The sequence below is a fragment of the Strigops habroptila genome, chromosome 1 (genome assembly GCF_004027225.2).
Source record: "Strigops habroptila isolate Jane chromosome 1, bStrHab1.2.pri, whole genome shotgun sequence".
NCBI lineage: Eukaryota > Metazoa > Chordata > Aves > Psittaciformes > Psittacidae > Strigops > Strigops habroptila.
In genome coordinates, this window is record NC_044277.2 from 23,932,721 (window position 1) to 23,960,020 (window position 27,300).

Here is a 27,300-nt window from a genome sequence, read left to right on the forward strand (position 1 = left end):
GCTGCGCACGGCGCATGCGCGGGGCGGGCAGCGGGCTGACGAGAGCCGGCGGCGGGACGCTTGAGTGCTGAGGAGCCGGCGGGGCTGGTGGCTGAGGTACGGCCGGGGGCGGGAGGCCGGCTCTTCCTGGCAGGGGCGGCGGGTGGAGGACGGAGGAGCTGGCTGGGCGCTGCCGGTACCTGTGCTTGCTCGCAGGGAGACCATTCCTTCTGCCCTTCCTCCCCCTCCCCCCGGCTGTTAGAGGTCGGCTGAGGCGGGCTGTGCCGGTAATAGCAATTTGAATAGCGTTGTTTTTTTGGACCCTGCTCCAAATCCTTGCAGTTACTACCCATTTGAAGAGTTTTTTTCGCTAATACTGATGTTCAAAGCGATGTACTCTCTGTCTGCAGGTCAACTGAGTAAAAGTTAACCCTGTGTCGCATCTTCGTAGTTGCCTACAAACCCGCCAACATTCAGCTTTATAATCTGTGCCGGGAATGTCTCTTAAAGTGTCTAAGAGAGCATCCTTGAATATATATTAAATATGTGCCAAGATGAGTAACGTAACTGCCTTTAATAGGACTCGATGTATGCAGTGTTGAGTTCTGTGTGTAAAATTTTGAAGTATTCTTTGTGTATGTATTTCATTTTGATGCAGATGTTCAGATGCCTTTAAGGAGAAAAATACTACCGAATGCAATGCTTGCAAAAGCAGATGCATTCATGAGACGTTGTAGGCTGTGGTTTCATGGTACACTTAATTTAGTCAAACTAGGTTGCCTAATAAAGGCAGGAGCAGCACTTTTCTCATGGTACCTCCAGGTGCTTTCCTGCAATTGTACCTGATGGTATTGTGAGTATGGGGCAATTCAACAGATTGGGGGCTGGAAAGGTTATATTTGCTTGTCAAATGATCTAGTTGTAATATGGAGCCACTCCTTGCTCTTCCTACACCTACTCTGATCCCATCTAAAAGAGCCGGTGTCAATCATTTGTTGCACATCCATAATGGCCTTTTTTCTGTATAATACTGTAAAGACACAAAAAATAAGCCTTTTATTTATTATTTTTGTATTTTATATTTTTAAAAGCTTGTATGTTGAAGTTAGAGAGAGATGTATTGCTGGAAGCAATATTACATTTAAAAAACCAGAAACCCTTAATGGTTTTTGTAGTTGCAGTTAGGTAATACTGGTAATATTCTTGCATCTTTTTAAATTTAATGGGAGTGAAGTTACTGAGTTCTTGAGAGTCATGTCTTTAAACTTATTACTAATTTACGAATCTCCTAATGAGTCTGGTTTTGTGGTTTAAGACCAAATGAGAGTTCAAAGTCCAACTGGGTTTGGAAACCACAACACTTGACAAGCTTTAGAAGTGAGGTGGGTAGGGTTAGTGTAGCCGTTCTGGTGCACTGTGCATAGTCCTCATGTGAAGTTGTGGGGTGTCCTGAGTTGTCTTCTCAAGTGTCACCGTGCATTATGGGATTGGGTAGGGTAAAGAACTTGTTCAAATTCATATAGCACCTGAAGCTGGCTGTGATCAGCCCTGGCACTTGCAGTCTGCTCCTCTGGACAGTTCTTGACAACTTTGTAGCTTTTACAGTGACTATCTGTTGCTTATACTACAGGTGTACTCCTGTTATAATAACCAAGCTACTCCCTTATTGCATAGGTTTAACCAAAGTTCATATGCTAACGCTGCTGTCAGGTAGTCCTCATTTATGTGAACTGCTATTGATGCAGCCAGAGGCCTCTTTTCTTGGTTTTTTCAGTAACAGTCACGATGGAAGTGACAACAGTTCAGGCCATTTTGCCAGGAAGGTTTATGTCTAGTAACAGCATCATAGATATGCTAATTGTTCGGATATGAAGGAGATAGCAGTACTCAAGTTAGTGTCTGCCTGTTTGCAAAGCATCTTGACAGTACTACTACTGTGCAAGTCTTGGGAAGAAAGGTTGTTGTGCCCTAGTGAGCCACTGGAGTGCAGGCTAGCGTCAGAAAAGTGCAGAAACACCCTGACTGTTGCGACAAGATGCAAACATACCTAAATTTGTTGTTCATTGTGCGCTAATAATGGGCTTTTCAAATTTACATTTAAGTGTTTAGAATAATTAGTAATGTTTCAAATTATCTTTCTTTTTATAACCTGGTGTAAGTTAGTTAAGCAGCCCTATGTTGCACATCTCTAGAGCATTTCTTGCTATTGCGAACCGCATTATTGGCTTTTCAAATGAAAAGGGAAATGTTCAACTGCAGAATTCACTGTAGTCGATCTCTCTTAGTACTAAAACAATTCACTGCAACAATGGTACTTTATATAAAGTTGTACTATGCTCGTGAATTAAGATATTATTTGAAAATCTTTTATGCTTTTGTTTTAAATAGTGCTTATATTGTTATCTATGGATGCATATTTATATGTAAAGCCTATTCTGACTACAGTTGTCTTTATCTGCTTCCTTCCTTCCTCTCCACCCTCTAGAGCAGTACAACTAAATATGAGGCGATCAGCGGCTCCAAGTCAAGTGCTAGGAAATGTATCCAAAAAGCCAAGGTTTATACCACCAGGAAAAAATAACACACTTTGTCTCAAGAGTGAAACTAAGGAGATGGACCAAGAAATGCAATTGAAGGAGGTAAACTGAACAGTGCACTGAAAAGTGTATTTGTTTGTACAGTGTCATTACTAAAAGATAGCATCCAAGCTCACCACAAACAATCTCTGCTTAAATAATGAGTCTGTTCAGAATAGATTTTGATACCTTTGCTCTTACTACATTTGATCTTGCTTCTCAGGTAGGTTCCCACCTCTCTGCGAAGTGGATGTTTTTCTTCAAATAAACAATCAGTATTGAGCTCAAATACACTTCTTAGTGTAGCTGGGGTAGAGATTGCATCTTGTCATGGGCTTTGTTGGATTCAAATATTTGAAATGCTTTGGCAAAAGCAGTTAAAAACCAAAGATACTTAGTAATGAAATGTCAGTACATAAAGTTGCAGTTTGCTGCAAGGAAGTTTCTCACAAAACCTTTAATATGAAGCAAAAAAAAAAGCGTCACAATTCTTAATGATTTCATCTACAGAAGACTTCTATTAAATTCAGTTCATAAACTACTTGTACAAATGCTGTTTGGTATCATGTGCAAGTGATTTTTGTTGTGAGCACTGGAATGCATATATTTGTGTAGAGTCGTATATGTGTATATCAACAGTTTGATAACGAGGATTAGTATCTAGTAAGATCCCTTCTCATTTTTCTTCATTTCTCTTCAGCTGCATGAAAAACTTAACTTTTTCTTATCTATCTGCAGAAGAGAAATGAGAACCAGAATCAAAATGTAAATTTTACACAGTCTGTGGAGTCAGCTGGAAAAGGAAAGGCTACCAAAGCATGTTTCGGTGTTAATAAGAGTAGCAAGGTGGAAATGAAAACATCAAATACGCCCAAAGCTGGTAAGATTCCCTTTCTTATTTATTGCCATGTATCATAAAAGAATTTTAAAGCTTATGCATGATACAGTACTTACTAAGCTTTTATGAACTACTAATATAAGGGTTGTGCAAGGGTGGAATTATTTGGTGTTCTACTGGCTAGAGTGAAAGAAACAAACATTATTTTTTTTACATAGAAAAGGAAAAAAAAGTTGATGTTTTAGAAGCCAGCTGGTTGCACCAGTATACAGGTGTGTGTCTTCCAGAAGAGTGCTATAGTCATCTCACTCTAGTCTAAAGTAATATCAAGATGAGAGTCGGGTTACCTTAAATAGTGGAAAAGTGTAATCTGGAGATGTTGTTGGCCTCATGCAGAGGATGCTCACCATTCGGAGTGGATTCATGGGGTTTTTCAGAATTCATGAGGGTTTCTTTTCTTCAGTGCAAGACCTGAGCTGTTTTCTTCAGTGTCTCCAGTGGACACTTGAGGTTCCAAGCATGGGCTGCTAGCTCTAGTGTAGCATCAGAGCAGAACAGGGTTGTTCCCTTCATGTGTGTCACTTACTCATTCATTACTCCTGGTAATGAATATTACTCCAAAAAGCTAGGTAGTAAGCACTGCAAAGATACTGAAGTTTCTGAACTGTAGCACATGCACTTTGATGGACCTGAATGACTCTGTGGGGTTGGGTGTCTTCATTTCCCACTCTTCACTGTGCCCTGATCACAGATACAGTGCAGGGATGTTCTGTGTTGTGTGAGTGCAGGTGCACGACCTCCGGAGCTGAGTGCATCTTGAAAGCGTTGCACTTGAATTGAGTTACTAACCATGCTGGACGAAAATCATTTCTCTTGGAGCCAGCTCAGGCATTTCAACATCTGTCTTACAGTTAATTCACTGTTGTTTCCTCATAATTAATTACATAGGTAATGATCCTTCTCTTTGTTTTAGGGTTCACTTAATTGATAATACTTTGTGTAATGAGTGGAGTTTTAAAAGAGCATTTCATGACTGCTTATCACCTTGATTCCATAATGGTTGGAATTATAATTCAGAAGGCATTAACAAGGTTATATTTAATTTTGTTTCTGACAAGAGCTGCTAAATCTGAAAGTCTGATAGAAGCAAAGCTGCCATGGCTTCATGTCCCAAGGTCCAGTAGGCATGTGTATGTACAATATAGATGCACGTACACACATGGCTGGTAACAGGCCAACACAGACAGAGACCACAGCACTTGGGCGAACACAAACAGTGCCAGGGGATACCTCCTGTTCCTCCTCTCTGGTTGATCACAGTGAAAGCCTGTTTGTGGAAAATAAAAGAATATGCATCTATAAATATGTATATAGGTGTACACACACAGAGAGAATATATATCCTTCCAGTAGCTGATCTTATGCACTGTTCAGTAGCTGGCTCCTTGATGTGTTGCACATCCCAGCTGTGGGCGTGTGAGCACATGAACTACAAAGGTCCCACAGCTCCCAGTCCAGTTGCTGCTACTCAGACCTGCGCTCCCACAGGTGAAAACACAGTAGAGGTGCCTCTAGTAATTGACCTTAGACACCTGGTTGACATAGTGGTGAGCTCCTTTTATTTTCCTATGTTTGTTTCTCCCTTGTCCTGGGAGCTGGTCCCTGTGGGGCCGGCGGAGGGTGAGCGAGCGGCTGCATGGTTCCGAGTTACCGGCTGGGCTTAAACTATGACATCCCTGAACCACCTTCCATCTGTCCCTTTTGCTTGTCCTTGTTCTTTTTCCTTCAAAAATTTCATTAGAAGCTTTGTGCAACCTCCGGATGCCCTTTCTAGTATCTTATGAATACCAGGCCCCAGCAGGCAGCAGCCCCCTTTATTCCGTAAGGCGCTCTGCAGAGCCCTTTCCATTGACTCTTCTTGTTGGTTTCAACCCAGAAAACAGGGGCTCATTGGCCCGCTGTGATAGCCCTGAGAGGGTGCTGCCATTATCATATTGTGACCCAGAGTGTACGCACTGTTTGCAGAGCTAATGTGAGAAAATTCAGCCTCCTTGTCTGTCTTAAGGGTTTCTATTTATCTGCTGCATGCTGTAATTTCCAGTTCTTCTGATTGAAGTTCATACTTACAGAAAATTTTCAATGTATATGAGATAAGTTGTTTGAGTGGTCCTGCTTCCCTATATCTGAAAAATATGTGCGGGCTGGTTCTGTCTAGCAGTGAACTTGAAAGATAACTAGAGGTTTTATTTCCAAAATAATCTGGGAAGTGAGCAGTTTTTACAACAAAAAACGTTATGAAGTGGAAAAGATACTAAATGCTTTTTCAGTCTCATGAATTCTGGGTGCAGCTGGTATGGGTTCTCTGTGGTGGCTTTAGAAAAATAACCAAGAAGTTGTGCAGTGAGACTTGGTGAGCTATTTCTATTCATGTTGTGCTGCTGCCTTTCTGAGTGAGTGAACAAGCCATTTTGTGCCAAAGCCTTTCTATGTGTGTAGAATGGGGCTAACCCTGCAAGTCTTTGTAAAGCTATGACGAAATGTGGTATAAAATAAGGCTATCTACTGTCAATGTTAGTATGATCATCAGGTTCACGGGTAATGCAATCACTGTGCTGTGAAATCAACTCCGCATCAGGGCTCTGCTGAATCTTAAGTAATTTCTTAATAACTGAAGTTTTCCAAGACAGCTTCTGCCCTTTACGTCACGTTTGTCTGCTATTCATTACAGCTGAAGTAGCAATTATGTACATTGTGCAAAGCATAACCTCCTTTGTAGTGTGAAATGAAATTGTTTTGTCAAAGCTGGGTTTGGTATGAAATTCAGAAGTAATGGAAACCAGTAATGAAAGCCAGAGTCAGTTTGGGTTTTTTTTTATTATTATTAATACCATAATGGAATTATGTCTGACTGCCAGACTCTGCAGCCAAAGAAGACTTCTCTGTTAAAGGGACATTAAAATAATTTAAAGATTGAAAAAGTCTGTGTGTGCACATTATTATGGTTTATTGTATCCATATCATTTAATGCAGATGATAAACTGTTTGTTAGCTTTATACCATGCTCAAAGCTGCGGTGTTTGGATTTCCAGTGCAACAGTGGAATGTGTAAATAAATCCCTCTGTTTCCATTGACATTCTTGTGAAACACCTGTGGACTATTGGACAACTGCACTGTTCCCAGAGCTAATCTTTCTGAAACCCAGCCCTGAAAATGCTGTGCATTCTTTCAAAAAAACCTTGTTATCTGACACATAGTGTCCATTTCCCGGAGCAGACAAGTAAAGGTTTGATTAGATAGCATCAATCTAAAAGTTATGGTGTATCTTAAAAAAATACTTGCTTTTCCAGGCTTCTTTTTCAAAGTAAACTTTCCTAAAATGTCGCTAATAAAAGTGCAGCATGAGGGATTCTGAAATTCTACAAGAGTTGAGTTGTTGGGTGAAAAACCTACCTATGTGTTGTTATTTCAAGACATTTTGAACTGTAAGACACTGAACATGCTGTTCAACAGGCAGTTTGCTAATCGTGATTCTAAGTTGTGAATACTGGAAAATGGTGTTTTTCCGTAAGTAGGAAAATGAACTTTACTACTGCTTTTTGAACCTAAGAGGCAAAGAGCACAGCAATCTCTTTGCTGTCGTTGTTCTGTATTCAGAATATAGTACTTGTTGACACTGACAACAGATGTGTGGAGGGGAGGTAATTCATGTGACATTGTCATTAATGCTTTTTCTCACGTGCTTCCAGAGAATTCTATCAGATAAGTCTGTATGCTCTTTAAAAATGAAAGTTACTTTAACATTTCTAAACTATTTAACAGTAATTGAAAACAGAACCATAAATATGTTTGGAAGGATATTATTGCAGCTCTTCAACGTGCTTGGTTTCTACTTACCCTCATTACATTCTGAAGACCTATAAGCAATAACGAAAAATTACAGATAATTTGAAGAAACAGTGGACAGGCAGATCTCTGAACTGTACTTAGTATCTTGGCATCACAGAAACATGGTGGGATGGCTCCTATGACTGAAGTGTTGGAATGGAAGGTTATAGGGTCTCTATAGACTGGGAGAATGAAGGCCTTAGGCACAATGTAGGAGAGGATCAGGTTTGAGATCATCTTAGGAACCTGAATATGCACAAGTCCACAGGACCTGATGAAATCCATCTGCGGGTCCTGAGGGAGCTGAAAAAGAAGTTGCTAAGCCACTGTCCATCATATTTGACAAATTAAGGCAGTGATTTGTCAGGTGAAGTTCCCGATGACTGTAAAAAGGGAAATATAACCCCGATTTTCAAGAAGAGGAAAATGGAAGACCTGGGGAACTACAGACCAGTCAGTCTCACCTCTGTGGCTGGCAGGATCATGGAGCATTCTCCTGGAAAGCATGCTAAGGAACATGAAAAACAATGAGGAGGTTGGTGACAGCCAACATGGCTTCACTAAGGGGAAGTCCTGACTGACCAATTTGGTGGCCTTCTATGATGGGGCCACAGAACTGATGGACAGGGGCAAAGCAGCTGATGTCATCTACCTGAACTTATGCAAAGCGTTCGACGCTGTCCTGCACGACATCCTCGTCTCTAAACTGGAGGGACGTAGATCTGATGGATGAACCACTCGGTGGATAAAGAATTGGCTGGATGGCCGCACGCAGAGAGCTGCAGTCAACGGTTCAATGTCCAACTGGAGACGGGTAATGAGCAGTGTCCCTCAGGGATCGGTGTTGGGACCGGTCCTGTTCAACATCTTTGTCGGCGACATGGACAGTGGAATTAATGTACCCTCAGGAAGTTTGCTGACGACACCAAGCTGTGTGGTTCGGTTGATACGCTGGAGGGAAGCGATGCCATCCAGAGGGACCATGACACACTTGAGAGGTGGGCCAATGTCAACCTGATGAAGTTCAACAGTGTGAAGTCCTACACCTGGATCGGGGCAATCGCAGGCACAGCTACAGGTTATGTGAGAAGAGATTCACAGAAGTGATTCCTGAGAAGAAGGACTTGGGGGCATTGGTCAGTGAGAAACTGAACATGAGCCAGCAGTGCACGCTCACAGCCCAGAAACCAACAGTATCCTGGGCTGCATCTAGAGGAGTGTGACCAGCGGGTCGAAGGAGGTGGTCCTGCCCCTCTACTCTGCTCTCATAAGACCCCACTTGGAGTACTGTGTGCAGTTCTGATGTCTTCACCATAAGAAGGACATGGAGCTGTTGGAGCAAGTCCAGAGGAGGGCCACGAGGGGGTTAAGGGGGCTGGAGCACCTCCTGTACAAAGACAGGCTGAGAAAGTTGGGGCTGTTCAGCCTGGAGAAGAGAAGGCTGCGTGGAGACCTCATAGCAGCCTTCCAGTATCTGAAGGGGGCCTATAAGGATGCTGGAGAGGGACTCTTCATCAGGGACTTTAGCGATAGGACAAGGGGTAGTGGGTTTAAGCTTAAACAGGGGAAATTTAGGTTAGATATAAGGATGAAGTTCTTTACTGTGAGGGTGGTGAGAAACTGGAACAGGTTGCCCAAAGAAGCAGTAAATGCTCCATCCCTGGCAGTGTTCAAGGCCAGGTTAGACAGAGCCTTGGGCAACATGATCTGGTGTGAGGTGTCCCTGCCCATGGCAGGGGGTTGGAACTAGATGATCTTAAGGTCCTTTCCAACCCAAACCATTTCATGATTCTATCTCCTCAGTGTTGCTAGTAAGTGGGATTGGCTAGAACTGAGGTTTTTACCTGCACTGTTTTCTTCAACTTAATATTTTTAATATATATATAATTTATATAAAACATACATAATGAATTTAATTTGTGCTTATTATCTGAGTTTACTGCTTGCTTTCTGTTGGTACTTTTAATCTAGGAGTGTTGCTTTGTCTTTTCCTTGGGTTTACTATATTGTGTGTGGAAATGAATAGCTTTTTCACCTGCATACTTAGATACAACATTCTAGTTGGACTGAGATTTCATTGTTTGAATCTGATGTAGGTGAGCAGAAAAGCTGGATGTAGAGTTTTACTCTGTTAAAGCTCACCTGCTTTTTGGTTCAGCAATACTCTTTCATTCATCACTAACATCTGTTAATGTGTCTTCCAAGAAGGACTTTGTCAGAAGTTAAACTCTATCTTTGAGCTAACAATGAAGACAGATTGTAACTGTATTTCACAACAGGGTTTGTGTATTCACCCTGTGCCTTTTACCAGATGTTTTTTGATGTTTTTCATGCCTGTGTTATTAACTGTATTAATTATTTGAATATGTTTTATCCAACTTCTCCAGAATGTTAATGTTTACTGAGTTCATTGGTCTATAAGGCTTAGATTCTGCTCGTTTAAGTCAGCTTCATTTTCATTATAGGAATGTTTGTTGGCTCCTTTAGCTTTCTAGAACAGTTACAGGTTAGTCTGATCCTCCTGTCACTCTATGAATAAAAACCCTCTTAACCAACTGATATGAGTATAATAAGAGGAAAACCACTTTTCATTCAGTTATGACAGTAGCAATCAATTGCCTATGACTTTTAATAAGAGGGTTAAAAAATGTAATTTTCAGAATTTGTCACTGTCCAATTTTAGTCTAACTGCCTACTTTTAGTTTCTAGATAACACAATTGAAAACATTCAGGCCTGACATCTCATAATGAAACATACTATTGGTAGAATTACTTGGATATGTGTAGAAGTATTTGTTGTAATTTCTGTTGCAGTCATTTCTATTATTGCACTTCACAGATTGACCTGGGTAAGATATTCCAATCAGGTGTATTTTACTATCTTGTCTATTTTAGTGGTGGAGCTGTACACATAGCTGCCGGTCAGTGGACCCTTAAAAGGTTTTTGGAAACAGTTGGTAACAGTTCGTTACATTTACCTAAGTCTTTAGGTAAATGTAACCATCTGTAGCTCTTACTTACCAAGTGCACCTTAGTACAACTATGGTGTTACTGGATGCCTGAGTGCAAGTAATTTATTACTGCATCATTTGCAAGTTTATAAATGTTGTTATAATTTCTTACTCAAAATAGTACCAAATTCCTTTGCTAGCTCTGTGGTTTAAAGTTACCTCCTTCTCCCTGCCCAGTACCCCACTGCCCAGCAGTCAGCATGTTGTGGGTAGTCTTCTTACTGAGACTTCTGTGGTTATTTAGTTCTGGATGGCTTGTGTTTTCTGCTCTGCAGCTTTGGGACTTTCTGGTATCTCCCCAAAACAACACCTTTTGCTTGTTCTTCCTTCGGATGTGAAATGATGTCTTCTCCTTTGCTGCTGGCATAAGACCTTCCCTAGCCTTTCCGCAAAGGATTATGCACACTCAGAGTTCCCCTTGGCTGTGCTCATGCACTGTTTACAGTTACACATGGAGATGGTATGATAGCAAAGCAGGGAACAGCATTTCAGTGAAGTAACTTTACTACTGTAATCTTAAAGTATTCAAAGCTCTCAGGACTTTAAAAAACCAAAACAAAACGAGAGGCTCTTTAGTCTGACATTGCTTGTTCTCTTGACTCTGCAGGGTTTTGGGGGGTTGGTTGTTTGTTTTGCCTTCCTCTTCCTATGCATTCATCACCTTTTCTGTAGTGGTGACCAGAACTATGTACCAAGCAGAACACTGTCCTCAGGAGCTTCTATTTCTGTGCTCAAAAGCACCAAATGCAGCAGCCATGAATTCCCTAGTTCTTTAGCTTTAAAGTCTATCAGTGGAAAAACCATTATTGGATTGTAGCAATAGTCAGATAATGTGGAGTCAGTTGCCATAGACTGAAAGCAAGCAAAAGAGTATAGTGTGCTTATGTGGCACACTAGCCTGTTGGAGAAGTTCCCATCTCTAATGAGTGTTGCTCATCTTGAATTTGAGCTGCCCACCAGCTGAGCAGCAAGATATGCTGTGGTAGTAGAATTAGCAATCAAGAGTGAGATGGGAAGAAGGAACTTACACCACCAAAGGCAACATATGGTGTAATATTCAGTGACTGCAAAGCTGCTTTCTTGGACAGTGTAGCCATCTGCAATGCAGCATAATAGGCTGCTGTAAAACAAATCCAGACTTGTGTAGTTCTGGTGTGGTATTTCCACAGTTAGTACAACATAATTTATAATTTGATATGATTATATCTTGCTGTCATGTGAATAACTAGACTTTATGTAATGACAGGTAATATAACCAGGTTATTCACACATTTGAGAAAAGAGCAGTGAGCTGACAGTGAGATATACTTTCCGTTTGTGCTAGTTAAGTGTGCTCTGATACGTGTATTTGAACTAATGAGGTAATGAAGGAAAGGGGAAGGAAACCAGAAATCAGAAGGTTATTATGTGATCAGAAAATGAAGAAAACCAGAGTTATATTAGATGTAAAATATTCAACATTCAATATCATTCAACATTAGTTGGAGTGAGTTTTGCAGCAGTAACTTGCCTATTGAACTGTTGGTTCTTTACAATGACAATTTAAATTGCTTGGTTCTTTACTTTGGAGTAGTGATGTATCTGCTGTTGAAGAGAGCTGTGCTTCATTCGGGGATAACAATTGTTATGCATTTTGCTTTAACTTGTTAAATTACTAAAAATTAACATTTGTAAGCAAGGAAAAAAAAAAAGGATTTAAATACTCTTATCTTGTGCAGAGATAGAGACTAATCTTGATACTGCAGATATAAAGCAAACTCCCCTTTCCAGGGGATAGTGGGGGATATGTTGGGAAATGGACTTACTATCCCATATATTTATAATAATTTAGCTCCTGGGAGTTGCATGCAAATACATACAATATGTAGGAAATGGAACTCTCTAATACTGTAACTTTAAACATGAGGAACTTCGAAAATACTCTGTATAGAGATTATTTTCAAGGATTCAGGTTTAGCAGCAATAATTCCTTCAGGTTCCCCATTCATTCTGAGGGAAGTTGTACACATGGTTTCTTCTTAGTTTCTTCTTGGTTATTCAAAATTTATTCTCAGGCTCTGTGTATGTAAAGAGTGAAGATGGGCAAAAGAGAAATCTTATTTGAAATTTCTCTCATGTTTTTCTTTTCCACTCTCCTACCCATTGGAAAGTCCTGGTGTGGGCATTGTGTTTGGTTTTTTTCTTTCCCCCAGCTCTCCTGTCTCTGCTAGATAAGAGGGTGGATTTAAGGGAAGATGGAGAGAATGTAGCTCTCAGGTGGAGAGACAAGAAATGCCTTATTGAAGGGAACTGGAAGGGTTTTTTTGAGCTGTCATGACTGTTATTGCAGACTTGGCCTGGATCCCTTCACAGGTAGTCGTGAAATCTTTCTGTAGCTATGCATATTGTTTGGATGCCCTGTGTTGCCATGTGTCTTGGCCTGGTCGGAGACACACGTGACTCAGGCCTGGTCACAGTCAATATATTTGTCACCTGGTTGGAATTAAGGCACAAACGAGGCCAGATGCTGAAACTCTTTAACAAACTCAAGTGCTTTTTCCTGGAGAGATGGATGCAGGGAGAGAGCGAGAGAGAAGAGGGGAAGAGAGAGGTAAGAGGAGTTGCAAGCAGATAGTCACCACCCGTGTATCCAGCGGTGTCTCGTTGGTCCTCTTCACGTAGCGTATTGCCGGTGGTGAGAGCTCACCCTCTGACCTGAGTCCTGCCCTTTTGTGTTCATGTTCTTTGGGGTGTTATCATAATTTGTATGTGAAGCATAGAGGGGTGTTACTATGATAATGAGGGATGTGTTTTAGTGAACACGTGCACAGTTCCACGTCTGGGGTTCTGAGAGGGTCCTCTGAGTGGTCGTTGTCCCTCATATTGTGCCCCATCCTTTGAGTCAGCATTTTTCACTGTGGAGGAGTCCTGTGGAGGCTTATCAGCTTTGAACGAGGGGGTCACAATCCTGCATACAGAGTGGCGAGAGCCAACATCCTTGTTCGCTTCGTTTGCAGCAATTCCTGCAAGGCCTCCCATGGTTGAATGCGAATGGTATCTGAGACAAGCACAGTTTAAGTGGTTTTTGAGACAAATTCAGTTTCCTGACTTTCACACTATGGAATATAAGTGGTGTTTGAGACAAGCTCAATTTCCAGGCTCTCACACCATGACAGCATAACTAGACTTCAGTCCCAGCTTTTAGCCTTGGGCCTCAAGTTCTCCCCTGAAACAGAAACTTTGTCACTATATGACTTCCCTAAAATCAACAAGATAATGATAAGATGGTTATCTCACTGTCCTCAAAATATCTGCTGAGCAAAATTAGAAGCATGGAGATAGCTGCTCCTGTGTCAAACGCAGGGAATAGTGCATGGGGGAATATTCTGAAGTTAGTATTTAAATTCATGATCTCCAACATTTTCATCTCTCTATGAAAAGACAGGAGAATTTTAGAAACTTGGTTTCTCTTACAGCTTTTCTTTTTCTAGAGGATATCTTGCTGATGAGGATTTAAGAATTAAGGCAAAATATCCTGAGAAAAATCATACTTTCAAATCTGTCTGTATTTCTCAGCTGGTTCTGATCAGTCATCAAAAAGCTTGTTGAGGAGAGGATCGAAGAAGGTACAAGCATGTGTTAGGAACTGGGTGTACTTCTGAATTTGTAAAGAATGGTGCTCTTAGCTTTGCTAAAGACATGACTTACAAAGCGAAGAGCTAATTCATGATGCTGTATAGTCATCTAATATTATAATTTAGAGTCCTGTAGCTTTGAGCCAAGCTTAGTGTGAAGGATGATTACAGATCTGACTGTGTGGGGCCGGGAATGTCAGACTGAGATGAAGATAAATTGTTGAAATTTTGACACGGGGGACATTTTAATTGCCTAATTTGAGTATTTCCCATTTCAGTGGGCTAAATGTTGAGAGAATGCCTTGCATCAGCAGAGGGGATGGAAGTGTTGTTAGCTTTTATGCTTGGAATTTCAGCTGATAAGAGCTCTGGAGCAGGCCATGTGTAATTCAAGCTTGTTTCAAAAGAGTGGTGTAAAGGTAATAATTACATTGTTAACATCTCTGTTTTCTGTGCTTGTCGTGAGATACATGCACCCTTGTCCTTGCAGCAGTTGCAAGAACTGTTAGATACTACAAGTTAATACGTGCTAAATGGTGATCACAGAAATAGATGCAGAAAAAAAGAGGTAAAGCTTCCCCTTGTCCTCCCCACCCCGAAAGCAGGATGGAGGTTTAGGAATGCTCAGAAATAATTGTGCAGGAGAAAGGAAAGGAGGGGTCTGAGATTTGGGTACAGCAAGGATAAAAACAAGAAACTGCAAAATTGATGGTGAAAGTGTTGATGAAGACGAGAAAAAAAATCAAGTAAAATGAGAAAGCCGTTTGAAACACATTATCTAAAAGTATTTCTAAAAATACTTTGAGTATTATATATTCTGTATATATTATACTCTGCCAAGAACATATGTAATCCCTGTAACTTCCAGGTGAAGTCGTCTTGCAACTTTCGGCTTGTGATACTTTGTCATCCTCAATCCTCTCCTTAATGAATAACGCCTGCAACTCTTAGTTTTGGGAATTACACATGAGACAACCGTCCCTATGAGAGACCTTTAAAGTTGAAAACTTTCTCACCCACCCTTTGCTGCAGCAGGCTCTTAAGACAGGCAGATCAAATGACTTGGCACTGTCTTGCTGTCATGTCAGTAAAGAGGACTATATGGTGACCTAATGGAACTTTTGCAGCCATTACTACCTATAGACGCTCTCAAGTCATCTTAAGCAGCTGCCAAATTCATTTGCAAGACTGAGCAACTGCCTCAGTGCTTGCCAAATGTTTCCGCTGCCAGTCTATTCAGTGATGTGTAACGTACCCCATCCTAGCTGCTGAATCTTTTTACAGTTTCTCATAAGCACAGGGGTACCAGGGTTTCACTTCAGCTTTAATTCAAATCTTGCAGTTGCCCTCTTGTTCTTAAGATTTTCAGGCTCCTGGGTGACTGCAAATGCTAAACCCAGGTCTCTGGGTTTGCTTGCACATTATTAAATAAGAACAGATGTCCTTCAGTCTCATTCTGGGGCTACAACTTTACAGGCAGAGCACCTTCACAGAGTTCAGCAATCTGTTATTTGTTGATTTGATTTTTTTTTTTCCTTGCACTAAAAGGTCCCAGCCTGAATCATTTAAGCCTGTGTCATTCTCTTCAACATCCAAGTTTGCTGTCTGATCCAAACCACATCTTTCAATATATGTTTGTGCTTATGGCATCCTTAATTCTCCCAGATGTTTTTTGTATTTGAATCATGTACCTTATATTGATTTTTTTCTTTTTTTTTTTTTTTTTTTTTTTTAGGTCTGTCATGGAGAAATTATTCCTTGGTTCTGTGTGACACAGGATCCTTCCTTTCCCTCCCTCCAAAACACTCCCTGATTTTGAGGCATTCTCCTTCGCAGAGTGTTCTGTCTCATAATGTGCCTAAATTTACATGGGCCACTCGATGCAGTTAGTGGCTTTGATACAAATCTGTCACTTGTAAAATTTGGGCCTATTGAGTTTTTCAGCAATTCATAGTAATTTGGCTACTTTAATCCCTGACTATATTATAGGTGTGATTCATTCATCTCAACAGCTCCCCAGGATGCATTACTTGTATCATTTTTTTTAGTATTAATTCTTGACTTTTCCACAGCAAAACCCTGAGCTTACCTGTCACTTGTAGTTGAGTCTTATTCCCCAACTGTTGAAGTTCTGCAACCCTAGCAGCCCCTTAGCTGTTGCTCAGCTTTTGAACAGTCATACTGATTTTTCTTTCCCTAGAAAAATACTCTGATCTACTCTCACAGCTCCCACTTTTCATGAACTTCTGAATGCAAAGATTTCATCCACTTGAAAACCGGGGTTTTAAATATTAACATTTAAATTGGGAAGCCTCTGGGTTGGTTTTTTTTTTTTTTTAAGGAAAGAATCAAGCAACTAGAAAAACCAAAAAAGCTGAATCCAAGACATTTTTATTTTCAGAATTCTGAGTAGATGAACTTGCAAATATGAAGGAAAAACGAGCTGTACCTTGTGCACAGGATTAAACCAGGAGGTATACAAGGCAGTGATGTGAGGGGTGCATGCATGGCTATTTTCTTCAGCAGTGACCAGAAATCCCTCCCTGGTGCCTGTGATTTACTGTCCCCTCAGTTCTGCTAATACAAGGTTTTGTAGGGTGCATTGCAAACCATATTCCTAAAAGGATCCACTTAGAATCTGAAGAAGCTTTTTCAGTGTATTTCTTTTGTGCGAGTTACTTGTCCTGCGGCACACTGGATCAGGAACTGCTGGTGGTTACACTGACCCAGCTCAGAAAAGAATAAGTAATTTGCAGACAAATCAGTTCCCTGATCTGATTTGCTCCAAAGACTTCTGAGAACTCCTATCAGCACAGTGGAGGGGCAGGAACATGACAGGGTTGGGGAGGGGGCAGAAGTTCCTATTTTGGCAGTTTCCCACACTTACGTTGCCTTAAACCAATTATTAAACTCTATGCTTACCAAAACAAAGAAATTTATTAGTTTGTAGCTGGATCATCTCCCTGAACTGTTTGTGCACCATGTTGCATAAGTGCTAGTGTTGGTGGAAGGTATAGGATGAAGGGTGGACTGCAGCACCATTTCTGGTTTTGTAATTGCCTTGGAACTACACCTATTGTTTTAGCTCAAAGAAGTCTGTATGTAACATTAATATCCCGGCTTCTCACCTTCTGTGATTTCTCATCCAAGTACTGATGTGACCTTAGGCTGATGAGCAGAGCTATTTTAAAAAGGGGAAAAGAAAAAAAAAAGGCAAAAATCTTGGTTGGCAGCCAGCTTCGTTTTTACGAGGGTTATTTTACACTCCTGCAGAACAATATGTAATTCAGACTGATTCCTTCAGGCACTTGCTCAAAAGAAATCTTTGTAGCGGTGTTTTGCTCTAATTGCATTAGTGTGGAAACTTGGTCTCTCCAGCAACATTAAGCAGTAAGGTGAGAGAGTAATACAAGTTTAGATAGGTCTATATTAGGAGTTGCTATATCTGGTAGCCCAGTATAGAGGAGACTGCTGCAGCTCCTTGTGGCCAGTTCCACAAGGATGTATTCCCAAGAGGCACATGTGCACGTGTACACTATGTATATGGCCAGCCATGCAGAAAATGCAGCACTCAGGCAAACACAACCAGCATCAATGGCCTCATCCTTTCCCTTCACTGGCTGACTAGGATGAAGGCCTGTTTACAGAAAATACACACATACACAGTATGGATCCCTCCAGCAAGTGGCCTTAGTCTCTTATTCTGCTCCATAGCTGGTCCCTCAATCCACTGGTCTCCCAGGTGCCCCCCAGATTGTACTGGGTCTCTCTAGCAGCTGGTCTGCATTTGTCCTTACCGGTGCCCAGTCCCCAGGTGTCCTGGTCCCTCCAGTAGCCAAATCTCAGACCTTCTGGTCTCTCCAAAGCTGGTCCAGACTCATGGTTGCTCTAATTCTTGACTCCCAAGCCTCTTCTCTATTTGCCAGCTAGTCCAGGTTGGTGTTTGCCAGAGATCACCCACTGACAGAGGTACCCAGGCAGCATCCCTCCCTTTTCTTGCCTCTAAATATCCTTTTTGCCTTCTGCAATCCCAAATCTTCCTAGCATGTCATAATGAGCCCTATACCTAGTAACCCCCTCCTTCAGTCTGCAAGGTGAGCTGGAGAGAGCCTCTCCTCCCCCATTGCCTGGGAATCGCCCTGGTGTGCTGGGCTGCCTGTGTTTGTGACAGCCCTGGGAGCAGCCGGGCGGAGGGCTCGCTTTCTTTCGTTTAGGTTCTTGGGATTCCACTGCCTGACACTGTTCGTCTGTGCTCTTTGTGTCTGTGGGGAGGAGCCTTTAATCACACAACCTAACACTCACTACTTTCTTTTTGCCACTAGAAAGTCAAGAGACTGGGCACTGCACAACTGCTTCAACAGCCGAGGGTACAGCCGCTTAATATTAGTAAAGAGCAAAGTGTGGGGAAATAGGGAAGGGTTAGGTGTTTAAGGGTGATGGTTTTCCTACAGTGTCTTACCACATGAGTATTTTGTTTCTCAAATGCTAGTGTAATGGGCTTCAGACTATAAAATGCTTTATTTAATTTTGTCTTGAAAGCCATTCCAGCAAAGTGGACTGCTCACAATTTGGTTAGGTGGCACAGACAAGCGGTGTCTCAGAAATGATTCCAAATGGGCTTGTTATTCTAAATGCTAATTGATTTTTAGCAGTTAAAAGTCTCCCTTTGTTTAGTTTGAATTTCTTGGTTTGAATACGGCTTATGCCTGCTTTGTTTTTTTTTTTTTTTTTCCCCTTAGAGCAAACAAGTTTATACCTAGATCTTCATAGCCTTAAGATATTTCAAACTGTAATTACTCCTCTTCACCCCCCTCCTGGGCTCCCTTGTTTTCAAGGCTGAACATGTCAAGCTTGGGAAGCGGTTGCCACTATCTCAGATGGTGTTTGCTCTCACCCCCCGGCCTCCTGCAGTCGTGTATGTCGTTTTTCAAACTTAGTTTTTGGTTACTGTGTGAGCACCTTCCCTTACGGCTGCAGGTTTTGCTCTTTCTCCCATTTGCTGATGTACTTTAGACCACAGAGATGGAAAGCCTTGCGTCCATTTTTATGTGAAGACTTGGCTTAAGGTGCCATGTTTCCGAGCAGACATTAGACATGCACGCACATAGCATGCACAGCGTGTTAACGAGGATCAGGGGTTTATCCCGACAGAACGCCTGGAAGTGCGGTTATAACAGTAGGTTGTTTTATGTAGGTGGCTGTAATGAAATCCCAGCATCCACACGCTGTAATGCCATCAGTAAATCTGTCGCGACTGACCGCAGGTAGCCTGTGCCGCCTGCAGCTCGGGTCTGCTGGTCTGTTCCCGGCCGCGGCGGGCCCGAGAGCGGTGTCAGGGCCGCGGGGCACCGCTGCGGGCCCAGGTCGCGATAACGCGGCGGTTCGGAGCGCCCGGCGTTCTGCGGCGTTCCCCCGCCGCGCAGCGGAGCGGAGCGGGCTCTTTAAGAAGCCCCCGTGTCGTGTCGGCGGCGGGCGCCGAGCGCCGGAGAAGCTCAGCTTTACAGCGGAGCCCGCGCCCGAGTGTAACCAACCCGGCTGCAGGCTCCGCGCCCTGATTGACAGCGGGACCAGCGCTATGCAAATGGCGGCGGCGCGGCCGGGGGCTCTCCCGCCGAGCTCGGTACCCCCGCGCCCCGGAGCGCGCTCCGCGTTCCGCAAAGCAATTGTTGCTTTTCTGGGGACGTCGTTACATGTAAAATCATCTCGAGCGCGGTTTCAGTTTGAGATACGTGCGAGAGAGCTAGGGAGATGTGTCAGAGCTTGTTACTCAGGGTAAATTAGGTAATTTTTAGCTGGGTAATGTGCTAATCTTTAAACCTTTATGTTTTTAAATCCTGCGTATGCCTGGTCTCTTCATACAAAAGTGTATTTTGCTTGTTTCTTCTCGTCGTCTTCAGTCTGAAGCCTTATGTAGGTCAGGCTTGGCTTAAGCAGATTTCCTGAACCTGCGTCAGCTTAAGCTGAAGGAATTTTAATAAACCCTCCCTTGTAGGCGTGGGCCTAAATGAGACTAGCCTAGTTAAGCCTGATCTTTTTCTGTTTGTGAAAAAGAGCTGAGCAGAGCTAGGGACTGCATGGTGGCTTCAGAAACGGCTTCCTTAATTCAAAGATAACAATGGTTGGGAAGGCCAGATCTTCTAATTTTACCTTATCTGAAAAGCTCGATTTGCTAAAACTCGTGAAGCCATACGTTAAAATTCTCGAGGAACATACCAATAAGCATTCTGTAATAGTGGAAAAAAACAAATGCTGGGATATCATAGCTGATAACTACAATGCCATCGGAGTAGATCGCCCTCCTCGTACCGCACAGGGCCTGCGCACGCTGTACAAGAGGCTCAAAGAATATGCCAAACAGGAGCTATTGCAGCAAAAGGAGACTCACTCAGATTGTAAAAGCAGCATTTCCGAGCCAACCAAGAAAGTTGTGGAGATGATTCCACAGATTTCCAATGTGTGTTTAAGAGACAGGAGCGGTGTTCAAAGGTGAGATGATTCTTTTTATTTTGTTACTGAATGAAAAGTATGGCGCCTCCTATCTACTCTGTAACTCTTTGCTTGTGGTCAGGCTCCTAAAGGCAATGTGTAGCTGAGAAAAGCCCCCAATGGGGAACAATGACAAAATAATACTGCTTTTGTTTTATGGGAAGCTTTATGGTGACTTAGCACTGCATTCATTTTTTTTCAGCTCTCTTTCAAAGCCTGTTTCAGAGTCTTTGTCATACTCTGGAAAGTGAGGGTTAAGAGAGAAGCAAAGAGAAATAGTAGCTCCAACCTCGACCCCTCCCCTACCTTTTAATAGGCAGATTATTCAAACACGGGCAAAGTGATGGCAATTCTCCTCCATTTAAGGTAATACCGCAGTCATTTTGCAACATATGGAACTGTTACCAGTTTGCAGAGAATTATTAATAAAGTTAGTTCACAGGGCTAAGAAAGCTTGGCTTGTACACCTTTTGTCTCTCATTTGCTCTGTTTGCATGTTATGTTTTAACTGATCCCGGTCCTTTTAAAAAAACAATAAAATTGCCTCCCCACACCACAGTGCCTTTGTGAGTGCAAATGTTTTGGGCTTTTTAAATCATACTTTTCTTGCATGGACGGTGGTTCCCTGGAACTGGAGCAAAGCTAACTGCAGTCTAAACTCCAAGCAGTTCTGTATCGTTCGATAGGTAAATACAGAGAGAAACTGAGAGGTGCAGTACTAGAAGTTTTCTTTTTTTGTAGGTAGGTTTTTTTTCCTGCTGCTCAGTAAAGTGAGACACACTGTCTAGGTTTGAGCCAGACATAATACAGGCAGGCAGCATGCAGGCTTTCTCGCACAGCTGGCTAATACCCCTCATATCTGACTTGCAACACTCTGCTGGTTCTGTATTGGTCCTTGAGGGATCAAAAAATGCCCGGGTCAGGTTTTGGTTCCTTCAGATACAAAAGTAAGCTGGGGAAGAGGAAAAAAGGGAGACAAGTAACTCCCCAGCAACCTTAAGAAAGCTCTGATTTTTCTTATTTTCCCAAGCAGATTAATGGGAAGCAAACTTTCCGTATTTTAATCAGATATAGCAATAGTCTGTGCAGCAGCATAACGCTCTAAGAAAAGCTGGCATGCGCACACAGGCTGAATTGGGTTCATGGTGCCACTGGTTGAACTGAATGGTAACAATTGTCTAAATCCCAACATGCCAGATGCTCTAAAAATATGCTGTTGTGGGTCCTTTGCGTAAAGAAGTCTGAAGCAACTGGGCTGTGCTGCAGCTCCTGGTGAATGCCCCTGGAGGAACCGTTCCAAAGAATGCTCTGGAACAAAACGAGGCTTTTAATTGCGCTAATAAAGGTTGCAGTGTCTTGACTACCAACTTTTGTAAGGAGGAAAAAAAAACAGTGTGAGAACTTTGGTTTGTAGATCAGCTTATAAAAAGCACTGACGCTTTTCGTGAATGGTTAAGAGCTAATGATCTCCATAGTTTGTCTCCTATAATTTAAACATTTTTTGCAGTCCCTTATGGGTCTGGGAACATTGACTTGGTTGCTGCCTACCCACAATGTTTTTTCCTAGGAACAGCCAATACACTATGCATTGAGGAAAAGAATATAGTTTAAAAGATTATTTTTTTCCTTGCCCAAATACATCATTATTTGATAGTTCTAATTTTAACTCTGACTGGCATTTTACCCAAATTTTCCAAACTCTGTATTGGGTTTTAACTCGCCAGGATCTGGCTCAGGTTTTGTAGGAGGGGAATACAACTTGAACAACAATGAATTCAAATTCTTAATCGCACCTTTAAGCAATTTCTAGCTTGCTGTGATTAAACAAAACCTGGTGAATCACCAGTGCCTGCAGGGTTATAAACACCATCCCCCAGTTGTGGTAACTGTTGTTTGTCTTTCCTTCAGTCAAGTTGTCAGAAACAACATTAGTAACCACCATACAGGCAGCTCTTTTGTTTCTCAATTCCTTCATTCTCTCTTTGCTGTCTAATTGTTTTCCTCCTAAGAGACTGACTAAGGGAAAAAAAAAAAAAAAGCAGTTTCATCAGAGTTACCTGAAGATTTGGTAATTTTCTGTTTCTGTGTGGGTTATACTTTGAGAGATGGATTTTTCACTGTTTGGAGGCTCTAGTCTATGTTCAACTAAATCTTACCTATCTTTCTTCTCTTTAACCTCTCTCACTTTCTCTTTCTACTCTCTCTCTCTCTGTTTCCCTTTGTCAGAATGACCTGCTTCTCCTGCTGGTTGTTTCCACTTTTCTCAGGCTAGAAGCTGGCCAGGAGCCAGCAAATAAGGAGGAGGGAAGCTGTGTTAGAAGCTGCGGTTGTCAAGAGGGGGAAACCCAGAATTCCAGTCAGCACTGGGGAAAACAAGTGAAAATTTGTGTGCAGGATAATACTTCCGATGCTCAATGAGAGGAGTAAAAGGAATGTGAGAAAGAAATATATAATAAAAGGTGAAGCTTTGTGTCTGGAGGAGGAGGGAGTAAGGTGATATAATTGATTCTCTATAGGCAGCTCAGGTAGCAGTCAATAGAATGAAGATTATCCTAGCATTTTCTTTAGAGAATAAATGAAAGGTCCATTTTCAATATTTGCTTCAGATAGACTTTTTTTTTTTTAAATCTTCAGTTAAAATAGTTTGGGTGGTTGACAGGATTAATTTTTGGCAAACACATTGCTCTGACCCTGTTGAACGCTTTTGCAATTGAGTACTTAGAATCCTTCATACTTTTAGTCTAGAAAATGTGCTTTCATGTTGATGAGTGTCAGGCTAGATCTGGGTCCTTCAGAAACTGCAACCATGACTGCTTATTTCTTTTAAACCAAGAGTTTAGAAGACCACGGAAGATGCAGAAGAGATGATCATGCCACCTTTTGATTAAGGAGTTAGTGCATTTAAACGAGAAGTAGGATGTACAAATTCAATTTCTCTTTGCTTCTGGGAATTTGAACGCACATCTATTGCTAACCAGGCCAGTATTTTAATAAACAGATAGTGTTTCTCAATTTGTGGATAGTGGGGCTCAGAAGGAGTTTAAAAAAACATAAGCAAACACCTCCTACCCCCAATTGAATAGACAGCAACTCAGGTCCTCCAGGATTGGGAAGCATCTGTGAATGTTACATTAATCATGGATCCACCCGCTGCCTTTAGCTGTTTGCAGCAGCTCGTTCTTCAAGGGTTGGGGAATGTATGTCTTTATCTCCAGCCGCCAGTTAGAGCCTCTGTTACAGGCTGTCAAGGCCATGATGATGCACTGTACAAAGTCAACATGTTCCTGTTCCCATGTTACACTATACTGCCTTCCCAGTCATGCTGAAAGCATTCTTTGTAGATCTGTACTGTAAAACAGAGCCAGAAGCTGATCTAGCTTTAAAAAGCATAGCCTGAATAAAGGAGTGTTGTGCAGAAGTGTAGGGTTTCAAACACAACTGATGGTAGAGAAGTGGCAGGAGCAACTTGAGCCATTATTATAATCAAAGCTAATGTAATGTCAAATCATGATTTGAGGTGCTGCTGACTCAGGGCTCTACACAAAGACAGATGAGTCAAGTGGGTGTTGTACTTTTGAAAAGAAATGCACAGAACTGTAGGCTGTTCTTAATGGAAACATTTCTGTGTCTTTTCTTGAAGCTTCAGAAGAACATTGACATCACGGATTCAAAGAGAAGGAGCAAGGATTAGCTTGATTCCCTGATCTACTGGCAGGATTGTCGTTTGGGCTCTGGTTTCTTCTCCCAGGGCTCTTTGTGTAATTTTATTCAGTGATTGTTTTACATAAAAAAACCCCCGACAAATAAGTACTTGGGTGTGTGAATCAGAAACAGAGAACACATTTTAATAGGAGGAGATGAATAAGTCTGGGAGATGGGAATGTTTCTGCCAAAGTTCACTCAATCTAAATTAATGCCCTTTTAAAATCACATTACATATTATAAACTCTTTCCTCTGTCACTTGCATGATTTGCTGCTGCTTTGTTTTTATTCTTATTTGTCACTAATAGCCCTTCTTGCTTCTCCAGTGTCAGAAGAAGGTCATACCAGAATAGTTCTTTGTCGGCTATACTGCTTTTATAGCAATAGAATCCGAATAAGACAGGTCTGTGTATGTGCGGTGGAAAGAAAGAGGGCTACAGGTGGTGGTCATGTAATGAAGTACAGTCCTAGGCATGGATAGCAGAGTAGTGTTTCAAATGAAGCATTGGTTACTTACAGCCTTTTAAAAATAGTTTTTAATGGATTATTTAAATATGATTTTGTGTGTTCTAGTGCTAGTATCGATAAAGAAACAATTGCTGGTACCAGTTCACCACAGGCAATGTTGGATCACCATCCTGCGACAGTCATGATGGAGTTGCAATCAGAAGAGGATGTCAAACCTCCTCCTTCTTTGATTATAGACTCACAGCAAAATGAGAACTTGGAACAAGGGGAAGAACACCAGCTGGTGCATATAATGGAAAGGTCTCCTTCAACATCAGTATCTTCAGTTGATATGAGAGTGATGATGTCTCCCTCTCCTGTACCGAGAAGAGATGAGTTTTTTAGGCTTGAGGTTGGAGAACGCTTTAGACCAATGTGTGGTTATGACCCACAGATGTTACAAATGCTGAAAGAAGAGCATCAAATAATTTTAGAAAATCAAAGAAAAATTGGTCTCTATGTCCAAGAAAAAAGGGATGGTTTGAAAAGAAAGCAGCAACTGGAAGAAGAACTGTTGCGAACAAAAATCAAAGTAGAGAAGCTGAAGGCAATACGACTACGCCGTGATCTGCCAGAATACAGCAATATCTAAATATTTTATCACTTCTGTCGTATTCTTTGAAATACTTAATAATAAATGCTTTTGCCCCAGCAAAATTGTTCCTGATGTTAATATGGATGGATCAAAATCTGGGCTTGAGAGACGAAAGCATATTTTCCATGTTGTTGTTTATGTACCTTGGAAAAATACCTCATATGGGTTTGAATACACCAACTCTTCTGGTCTGAAGTATAATTAAATCCTGTACAGTTAAGTGTTTCGGTTGATAAAAATCCAAACTTTAAAAATCTTTCCACTTCTCTCTATTAGAGCTGTGATGAGCTAATGCAAATTTAGCTCAGTTCTTCTTAAAAATTCTGATCATATGCATTATTTTTTCAAATAATCACCTATCCTTTAATATCTTGATGAAGTTACAGGTTAATACGTACGAAAAGGAGGAATAAGAGGCTTAAATGTCTTATTCCTTTCAAGTTGGTAAATCTTACGACAGTGGTGAGATTTTGTTGCTATATCAGCTTGGAAAACAAAGTTACTGGATTGTTATATTTTTTTAATGTTCAGTAGACAGTTGAGTAAATGCACATCTTTTTAAAAGTTGCTACTTTTTATTGTTTCCAGTGGAGGAGTGTTTCCATAGGATGTTATCAGAATAGAGACAGTGAATGCAACGCTTGGTTTTTAACTGCATGCATGTGTAATTTGTGTGTACAGTTACCATGATCGTATATTCAGTTATAGTAATTATACTGGTGATCAACCACTGAAATGTCTAATTTCCTCATTTGCATGCATAATTACTAGAGTGCATGTGCAACCAAGACAGTTGCAGGTGCCTTTGATCAATATCACTATGACTATAAGCTACTGAAATGAAATAGTTTCTGTATGTAAGTAACATGTGACTTGAAAGCAACAGAAGATCTGTGTTATTCTGGGTACCTTTTATAAATGCTGTTGTTCTGGTCTTTCAATTAGTTTCAAATAAAAAGCCCCAAATGAAAAAGACATTGATTCTTCTGTCTGTCCTAGTAGCAGCCTTTTCCTCTGCAGTTATGATCAACATTGATAACTGGAAGAAAAATACCTGGAAAGCATAAGTCTCAGGTGATTGAGTTCATAATTCTCAGTCTCCTGCCTGGTATGAATGGATCCACAACTGCCTTAGATCTCTGTCTCCTTATTCCCTGTTAGAATACTTTCTTGTTCCTCTAGCCTTTAGCACAAGAAAAGGAAATGAAGCACAGCATCAGGGAAAAGGAGAGAACAAAGGAGGTGTAGTTCCTCCTGTGCCTCTCATCTCCGAGGGCCCCAACAGCAGAAAGAACAAAAGCAATAGGGAGGAGAATATTTCTTCCTGTGGCTGCTTGTAACTGTCACTCCTGTCATCACTGTTTTCCCAAATTTCCTTCTTTCTTCATTCCCATAGAACCTCAGCCTGCGAGCATGGGGCACTGCTCTGCATCAGCAGACTCTGAGGTAAGCCTCGCACCTCCTTGCTGGTCTTCTGACTGAATCAGGTTACAGGGATAAATGCTTATTAACAACTGGAGGTTGGAAGCATGTAAGTTTAATTGAGGCTAGTGGAGCTTAAAGAATTGTAGTTAAAATTTTATGATAGTGATACTAGAGAAATAATCTTGACTGTCGGTGCCCAGGTTTAACAGGTTGCAGGTAGGAAGAGTAGATGAAACAAGTCTTTTGTCTACAAACTGAGTAAAATACAGACATTGAAAACAGATTTTGTCAGTAAGGAGTTCTGCAATACCTTTCCAGTTGTTTTCTAGAGAAGAGTGTGCTGTAAGTGTTTGTTCTGTTGGGGAATTTTTGCGTGTGCTGTGAGTGACGATGCCTGAATAAGTGGCCTCTGTTTCTGTACAGTCCTTGGCTTTCTGCTGTATTTTTCAGTTCAAGGATATTGACCTGTTTTTGTGTAGCTGGAAGCACTTCAGTGAGATACTCACTTCCCAGAGTTTACAAGAGTCAAAATATTTGCTTTAATAAATAAATAAATAAGGATTTATTTGTTCTACTTCTCAGAAATGGGAAACAGACCTAAATTCTCTGCACTCGTCTTATAATTTGATCTTATCCTTTCAGTTACAAATCAGAATTCTGCTTTCCAGTGGTAAGGAATTA

At 41.4% G+C, this 27,300-nt stretch overlaps 2 protein-coding genes across 3 annotated transcripts in view; both read left to right on the top strand.

Moving 5' to 3' along the window:
- Positions 1-14: 14 nt before the first annotated feature.
- The window catches only part of RAD54B (RAD54 homolog B), a 66,201-nt gene continuing 38,915 nt past the window's right edge, over positions 15-27,300 (top strand). The window contains exons 1-4 of one of the 2 annotated variants that reach the window (XM_030511212.1): positions 15-96; positions 2,465-2,618; positions 3,294-3,435; positions 26,591-26,640. Coding sequence is in view for 1 of the 2 variants with exons in the window: in XM_030511206.1 (XP_030367066.1) it covers positions 2,481-2,618; positions 3,294-3,435 (280 nt within the window). In the remaining variant the exon portion in view is untranslated. Of the gene's footprint in view, positions 97-2,463; positions 2,619-3,293; positions 3,436-26,590; positions 26,641-27,300 lie in introns of both variants that reach the window. The other variant, XM_030511206.1, reaches the window with a different exon arrangement.
- On the top strand, positions 19,295-26,169 carry FSBP (fibrinogen silencer binding protein). The gene is made up of 2 exons (XM_030511229.1): positions 19,295-20,389; positions 24,666-26,169. The coding sequence occupies exons 1-2, from the start codon at positions 20,019-20,021 to the stop codon at positions 25,189-25,191; spliced, it is 897 nt and encodes a 298-aa protein (XP_030367089.1). The 5' UTR covers positions 19,295-20,018; the 3' UTR covers positions 25,192-26,169.